This window comes from Hibiscus syriacus, unplaced genomic scaffold (assembly GCF_006381635.1).
Source record: "Hibiscus syriacus cultivar Baekdansim isolate YM2019G1 unplaced genomic scaffold, ASM638163v2 tig00112453_pilon, whole genome shotgun sequence".
NCBI classification, from domain to species: domain Eukaryota; kingdom Viridiplantae; phylum Streptophyta; class Magnoliopsida; order Malvales; family Malvaceae; genus Hibiscus; species Hibiscus syriacus.
In genome coordinates, this window is record NW_024063336.1 from 472,189 (window position 1) to 480,624 (window position 8,436).

General features: G+C 36.8%; 2 protein-coding genes across 2 annotated transcripts; one reads left to right on the plus strand and one right to left on the minus strand.

Moving 5' to 3' along the window:
- Positions 1-3,886: 3,886 nt before the first annotated feature.
- LOC120179787 (IQ domain-containing protein IQM1-like) lies at positions 3,887-5,666 on the plus strand. The gene is made up of 6 exons (XM_039185277.1): positions 3,887-3,965; positions 4,297-4,385; positions 4,460-4,547; positions 4,645-4,871; positions 4,945-5,046; positions 5,131-5,666. Exons 3-6 carry the CDS (start codon positions 4,526-4,528, stop codon positions 5,635-5,637), a joined length of 858 nt encoding a protein of 285 aa, XP_039041208.1. The 5' UTR covers positions 3,887-3,965; positions 4,297-4,385; positions 4,460-4,525; the 3' UTR covers positions 5,638-5,666.
- Positions 5,667-5,755: 89 nt separating this feature from the next.
- LOC120179788 (cytochrome P450 711A1-like) lies at positions 5,756-7,868 on the minus strand. Its single transcript, XM_039185278.1, has 5 exons — positions 7,533-7,868; positions 7,255-7,407; positions 6,391-7,141; positions 6,192-6,287; positions 5,756-6,123 (listed from the first exon to the last, which is right to left on the minus strand). The coding sequence occupies exons 1-5, from the start codon at positions 7,793-7,795 to the stop codon at positions 5,794-5,796; spliced, it is 1,593 nt and encodes a 530-aa protein (XP_039041209.1). The 5' UTR covers positions 7,796-7,868; the 3' UTR covers positions 5,756-5,793.
- Between the last annotated feature and the right edge of the window lie 568 nt (positions 7,869-8,436).

The window sequence follows — 8,436 nt, forward strand, 5'->3', positions numbered from 1 at the left end:
TTGATTATATTCTTAATATTATTTAATTACATTTATTACCCTTTCTTTCTTCCTCGGTCTATCCAACTTCAACTTCGCCATCACTCTAACCACCTCTTCCTTCCCCCATGCAAAGATGCGTGCCACTCCGGTTCTTTCATAAGCCGGCACTGCCTCACAGCCTGACCAAAAATTGAAAAGTGCAACCTGCATTTATAATAAAATTTATAATTTTATATAATAACTATACTATCATTTTATATAAAAAAAACAAAAACGTTCTTCAACTCATTTACCTCTAAGATTGCTATGCATCCTTTGAGGTATCTCTGGATGCCCTTTTTAAAGGTGATTATTGATTCAATCAATCTCGAATGGACATATTCAGCCCAATTGAATTCACCCTTCAAGCCTTCATCGCAAATGAGCTTCATATAGTCCTTGTTCGTTGACGTATCACCCGTTGGACAAAGAAAGATCCCGATAAGGTACAATATAACTCGGGCCTTCAGCTCATCCCCCCCGTAAAATCCACTTTTAATTTTCTCTTCAAGTTCAGTATATGTCATCTTCTACTTCAAACCATATTTTGAGGCAAGTGTTTTCCAGTTCTTACTCTTAGAGACGTCTACAACACTTTTGCCTTCATTTCCTACCCCAAGACGGCTGCAGCACATGGGATCCCCAGAGGAAATGAAAAATCACCATATTTAGCAATACATTGTTCGACATCAAATTGCACCATCAATGATCGATATAATTCCCTCCGAATAGGTTGATCCCTTACTCCTACCAACGATCCAAACCCCATTTCTCCCAGCACATCAACTGACCCTTCTCCTTAATGTGTTTAATTAATGAATTCACCCTTTTAATGATGCACCTTGTCGACACTTCCTACATTTTTTAACAATATATAATGTCATAGTTCTTATATATTTTGTATCAACGTATTTACAAGTTTAATGAATACCTTCTTTTCATGTGATTTCCTCCATTCTTTGTATTCTTCACTATCCATCTTTGATTGTGTGATGTAAAGTTCCTTATCAGCATCACTCATCGAATTACATTTCTCCAACACATCATTTCTCACCTAATATTAAGCATAAATGTTTCTTAATCAATACATTAACGCTAAATAATATTCAATGTCAATTTCAATTTATATACCGAACCGATGTGTTCGTCACCTTCCTTCATCCTTTGGCATTCGTTCATACTGTCAACATTTAAAATTTTAATCAAATTAAAGTTCTTAAATACTTTAATCCAATTATCATTTCAACGATAATAACAAAAAGACATTGATACTTACTAGAAGTACATATATCTACCCTTTGGTTGCTTTCGAGTCTCAGCCTCAATTTCAAAGTCATCTGCGCCACCAACAATTTTTCCAGCCATTGACTCTATTTTTCCTTCATATATTAGTTTACGCAAATCAAATCAAATACTTGTTACATACATTTTATTCAATATACAATATAGATAACTACTCTTGTGTAAAACGGTTTTCTTCAAAAGAATTTGAATGGCCACTACAAAATGTGTCGGCCATTTATACAACCTAAAATATAATTTTACCTATAATATTATATACATGTATCCATATTTATTTTCTACCTATAATATTATATAATCGATCTCAAATCCTTCTTGGCTTTGATTCAAAATCCCCAAACTAAACCCAAAAATCCTAATCCATATTTCCTTCAAAAGAATGAGAATACTCAATACTCCAAGTATCGACACATTTATACAACCTATAATATCATTTTCTACCTATAATATTTAATAAAAGTATCGATATTTATATTTTACCTAGAATATCACTTTCTACCTATAATATTTAATAAAAGTATCGATATTTATATTTTACCTAGAATATCACTTTCTACCTGTAATCGGTCTCAAATGCTTCTTTACTCCAAAATCCCAAGCAACACATAAAAATCCTATTTCCGATTACTGTAATAATAAAAAACTAGGGTTTCGACAACGTACTTTTCGATTCGGCTGTAGCAAAAAACAAACAAACTTCGCTTTAGAAACGCCTTATGAAATGTAGCAATAATTACACTTCGATTTCAAAAACTCGTTCGTTCTATCTATTTTTTAGAGGATATTTAACTATGCCCTTTATATTTTCACCGGATATGTTATTTATATTTAATCGATACAACTACAAAAGTGTCGATATTTTTATATCAGGTGTCGATTCTTTCGATAGTATAATTACCTATTTCTTTGAAAATATCGATAATTTATTACGCGTACTTATTAAAGTACCGACACTTTCAATATATCCGGTAGCGCTTTACCGGTTTTGTCATTTCGAGACGGTTTGTCATATTTTTACATGTTATATCGTTGTACACCGATACATTGTTATAAAGTATCGACACTTTATAGGCGCTAAAATTGCTTCTCTTTTAAATTCACAAAGTGTCGATACTTATATTAAAGTATCGACACTTTAAATATATTCGGTCGCTCTATACCGATTTTATCCTTTAGAGACCGGTTTGTCCTTTAGAGACCGATTTTGTCATATTTTTACCTGTTATATTATTTTGGATCGATACATTGTTATAAAGTATCGACACTTTATGGGCGCTAAAACTGCTTCTCTTTTAAATTCATAAAGTGTCGATACTTATATTAAAGTATAGATACTTTCAATATATCTGGTCGCTCTATACCGGTTTTGTCTTTTAGAGACCGGTTTTATCATATTTTTAAATGTTATATCGTTGTGGATCGATACATTGTTATAAAGTATCGACACTTTATAAGCGCTAAAATTACTTCTCTTTTAAATTCACAAAGTGTCGATACTTATATTAAAGTATCGACACTTTCTATATATTGGTCGCTCCGGTTTTGTCATATTTTTACCTGTTATATCGTTGTGGATCGATACATTGTTATAAAGTATCGACACTTTATAGGCTCTAAAACTGCTTCTCTTTTAAATTCACAAAGCCAAATTTTTCAATAATATTTCTTCATGATTTAGATCTAATACATTATTATTACTCAATATTTCCGGTAGCGCTAAACCAAATTTATTAAATATCTTTTAATGTATCCGGTAACGCCGTATATTAGCTCGTCTTTCCTAAGACAATCCCCGGCAGTAGCTCTTTTTGTTCAAACTGTCACCCAGTTGCCTTGTTTAACAAGTTGCAGAAGACTTTGCGGTTGGACTTGGGAGTCAATAGACTTATCTTTGGTCATTATAAATTAGAGGAAAAAAAGTTGTGGTTGTTGGACTGCTTGTTTTTCTCTCCTGTTGGTGAGGTTGTTGATTTCATTTTTGTGGTTGTTTTCTTTTCTTTCCCCTCTAATTCTTCTTTCCCTATGAAGTTCATTAAAGAACCAAAGCTTGAAGCCCCCGATTCCTGCAAACATTTAGCACTTGACCAAGGGAATGTAAATTCAGTTGTCTCAAATGATAAAGCCAACGGAATCGTTATAGCAGTAAAACCCACCATAATGCTCCCCAAACCAGAGATAATGTTTTCTCCAAGGCTCCAAGTGAGCTCGATGCTGCTTCAACTAAGCTGCAAAAAGTCTACAGAGGTCATAGGACAAGGAGGAACCTTGCAGATTGTGCCGTTGTGGTTAAGGAGCTCTGGTTCGGCACTTTGTCTCCAGATAATATGAATTTACGGTTTCTATCTTTGAGTAATATGTTTGGTTCTTATATTAATTCAAACGTTGCTGGTGGAAGACCATAGATTTTGCAGCATTGAGAAGGTGTTCTGTTTCATTCTATGACATTGAGAAACATGAAACTATCGTATCAAAATGGGCACGAACTAAAACAAGGGCTGCCAAAGTACTTTACTAAGCTTTCACCAGTTGCTAGTTTCCAAGTTTGTTTTAGGACTTACAAGATCATTCTTTTGGGTTTTGGGAAGGGTTTGTCTAAGGACGAAAAGGCTCAAAAACTAGCTCTCCGACATTGGCTTGAAGCTGTAAGCTCATTTAATCCTTGTTGACTTAGAATATCCCTGTTTATTTGTGCTCCAGGCGATTCAGTATAACATAAAAAAATTCTTTATTTTTCATGTCTAGTTATAGCATAGGGAAACGATTGCTAAGATATGGTATCATTTGAACGTGGTTCATGAACCATTTTCGTTTTGGTATGCTTCAGTTTCTGTTCTTAAATGAGAAAAGGGAGCTTCCATTCGTACGATTGAAGCAATGTATCATATTATGACATAGGGAGAAAGTGGTGACTTTATATGAAACTTCAATGGTTTGGTTGGATGCATAAGTCATAGACTTTTTATATTTCTGCAGATTGATCCACGACACCGTTATGGACACAATTTACACTTCTATTACGACGTGTGGTCAGCAAGCAAGAGCACTCAACCTTTCTTCTACTTGTACTGTATTTCATTAAACTTTCTTATAATGGTTGCTCCATTATACCCTTATGTTCTGATATCTGGAATTGAAGGTTGGATATTGGAGATGGCAAATAACTGAATCTCAACAGGTGTCGAAGAACATATCTACAAGGACAATGCATCAAATATCTTGGACCAGTGAGTTTTGTTACTTGTATTTTACTTGAAATGAACCAATTATGGCTAAAATGTTTTGTACATTTCTTAACCATGTCTAATTCTTGCTTGCATAAAGAAAGGGAAGCATTTGAAGACACCGTGGAAAGTGGAAAGCTTGTTTACAAGCAATCTGGGACACTTATTAACACCATTGAGGATTCCAAGTGGATTTTTGTGCTTAGCACAACAAGATCCTTGTATGTTGGGAAAAAGAAGAAAGGGGATATTCAGCACTCGAGTTTCCTTTCGGGAGGGGCTACAACAGCTGCTGGACGATCGGTGGCTTCTCATGGAGTTCTTGAGGTACATTATACATATAATTCCAATTCTAACACAAATAAAAACCAGTTTCTTAAATCCTTCTCTTTCTCTCCAGGCTATTTGGCCTTACAGCGGTCATTATCTCCCAACCGAAGACAGTTTCAAAGAATTCATTATTTTCCTTGAAGAACACAAGGTGGATCTGACCAATGTTAAGGTAATACAACCACCTAAAGTTGTCATTAGACTTTCACTAAGCTGCCAGAATTTGATTAATCTTGCATTCAAGTTTCTGATGAAGAGATGTGCTGTAGATGTGGACCACACCTCGAATAAAGCTGCTGGTGATGAGTCTGAGAATGGAGTGATCGAAGATCCAGAGGAAACAGAAAAATCAACAGATTCAAAGCATGTGGAGGTTGATGATGAGCCCGGAAATTATGCATGCAACAGGGCTGAAAGTCTAGAAACCAGCATGGACACCAGTGCCGCCAATTCGGAGGCACAGACATTTCACATGGCCAAGCGTTTGTCTTGTAAGTGGACAAATGGGATTGGTCCTCGAATTGGGTGTGTCCGAGAGTACCCAAAAGAATTGCAATCCCAGGCTCTGGAACAAGTTAACCTATCTCCAAGGGTCACCCCTGGTCCCTTTGCAAACTCTGGTCCGATACCTTCACCACGACCAAGCCACAAAATTCGAGACTCGTCCAGGCATGCTTACATGGGACTCCCTAGCCCAAGGGCGTTTGTTTTGGCATCAAATGATAAAGAATTTAGCAAAACGACTATCAAAACACTCTTTTGAGGTTATAAATATATCTTCTTTTGTATTAAAATCCATAAACTGTGCATTAGTAGTAATAAAAAATGTAATTGATTTGTTTTAGGCTTTTAGGCGTATAGAATTACAGGTTTTTGCATTCATAGGACTGAGAATATATAACCCAGTCAGATACAATAATCATGTTCTTTTCGTGACAGTGAGCTTTACGCCATGTTTGAAGTTGAGAACTAGGCCGTATTCAAGCTTCAAAGGGTTCTCCATGGCGGTAGAATGTCGAAATGTACATTTCCGATATAGATGAATCAAGGAGAGTTTGATTTCCTGCAAGGAAAACTTCTGGCCAACACATGCCCGAGGCCCGATACCGAAGGGTATAAGAGCATAAGGGTGCCTTCCTTTTTCTTCTTCACAATTTGGATCAAAACGCTCCGGTATAAACTTATCTGGGTTTGGGAAATTTTTTGGATCTTTGGCTAAGGCCCCAATTGCTAACCACACCCAAGTTCCCTGAACATCAAGGGCATTAATTCATGAACAGAAAATGAAATTACATTTGAGTTTCCCATAAGTAATACCTTAGGCAGAAGGTAGCCTCCGATCTCCACTTCTTTTGATGTTTCTCTTGCAACCAAGGGAGAAACTACGTAGAACCTCATAGCTTCTTTAATCACCTGAAGTCAAACCAGCAAACAGAAACATATAAATCCAGTATTGAGTATTGTGACAATGTCAAAGCTTGCAGAAAATGCAAGGAAATGAAGCGTCGGAACTTGCCTGATCAAGATAAGGAAATTTATGTTGGAGATCATAAGCAGTTGGCACCTGGTTATGTGGACCAAACCCATCAATCTCTTCCACCAACTTTTTCTCAACCTCAGGATGTCCGGAAACTAAATAGACGATCGACGATAATGTAAAGGATGTTGTTGCTGAACCAGCAAGAAGGTGCTCATAAGTAATTGCACTTATGTAGTCCGGTGTAAAAACATTGGTAGCAACATTTTGTGATTCCCTTGCACTCAATATTAGAGACAAGAAGTCCTTTGAACCTCGGTTCTCGTCTTTCATTCTGTTCGATACAATCTCATCAAGCCTGCCACTCAGCTTCTTGTTAGTCCTCTCAATTTTCCAATCCATGGTTCCAGGTATTCGTTTCAAAATCTGCCTGAAAGGCTCCTGCAGTATGGGAACAAGTAGACCTAGTATAATAGACAGAGAACCTGACAAGTCCATCTTAAGTTGTGTTGTGGAATAGATATGTTGATCAATGAAATCAGAGACTTCATCACTCTGATTGATTGATTGTGGTGTGGTGAGGCCAAAGTTAACCCCAAAAGCAGCTTGTCCAATTACATCAGTTGCCAGTTTGAGTGAGAGGTTAGAGAAAACAACGTCTTGTTTAGATGAATGGAGATTTTCAGTAGCGGATTCAATACAATTCTGCATGGATGGAACTAGGTTTGCCAAGTGTGATGGTTGGTACACAGATAAGATAGTGTTTCTCATAGTCGACCATCTTGAATCCCTGGAATTTGAGGTATAATCAGATTCTTAATCTTAAATGGCATAATAAAACCAATGAAAAAGGAGACCCTCTTTGGGGGGTTACTAGTTTGATGTAATAATATATGAGAGTACCGGGTGAAAAAAAGACCCTTTTGATGAAGTGGGGAGGCAGCAATAGGTGTGGGAATGCTTCTGTTTGGAATATCCTTGAATTTCTTGATTCCAACTTCTTTACAGAGCTCTGCATCTGCTACAATTATCAGGGGTTGTCTTCCCATGTGAAACCTGCGCTCCACCCAAAAACCAGCCCCAAGTTTTGTCATCTAAGAAACAAAGAAGCTTGTTGGGGGTTGACTTGTACAACTGATGCATCAAATCGAAGTATTACCAGAAAAGGCTAAAAAACTGACCTGAAAATAGGACCGTATTGTTTAGCAAGAACCGAAAACACACCAGGGCCGTACTTAGTCATCATAGGCAGGTGTCCTACCAGTGGGATAGTTGGTGGACCAGGCACCCTTCTCACCTTCCAATATGGGCCATACAAATACCCCACTAACCCTGCAACCATTGCTAGCACCGTGAAGATTTTAGACACCATAGAGGCATCAGGGTAGAAGCAGAGCCCTTCTGCAACAACTGAACTTTGAACACTTCCATAAACAAGAGCCATTTCCTTATTCTTTGACACAATTTAGTTTAGATGGTGCAGGTGATTTAATCAAATTTGGCAATGGAAAGTGGGGTTTCTCAAAGCATGCGCATAGATACTAGAATGTTTATATTGGTGTATCAGGGGCTTTATTTATCATATAATGCAAAACTCGTAAAAAGTTTGTGTTTGAATGCCTTTTCAAGATTCATTGCATACATCCGTTTGTTATATGTTGAAGTGGATAGTGAATTAATGCTTTAATGCTTTTTTTCTTCCGATGAGTCGTTGATTTTCCCCCGTTCACGACAGAACAACCCACTTTAATCAGATTACATGAAAAGCAAAATCCACTGGGAATAGGATTCTTAAACAATGAATCATTGAACAATAATTTGTTGAAAACTGATGCTTATTCTTACTTAGCAAAACAACTTGACTTCAACTTATTCGGGTTGCGAATATACATGTCCTTGTTGCTACAGATAGCGTCGGCTGTGTTTGTCTCTTACCCACGACAGAGATTGCAACAAATCTTGTAGCCTACAAGAGACGTGGTTGTTGATCAAGCCTTTCACTAACATCTTTGATTTGATCATGTTCTCAGCAATTTATAAATAGAAGTTCAAAAGTTTAATATTCTTTTCTAGAAATTAATAGAT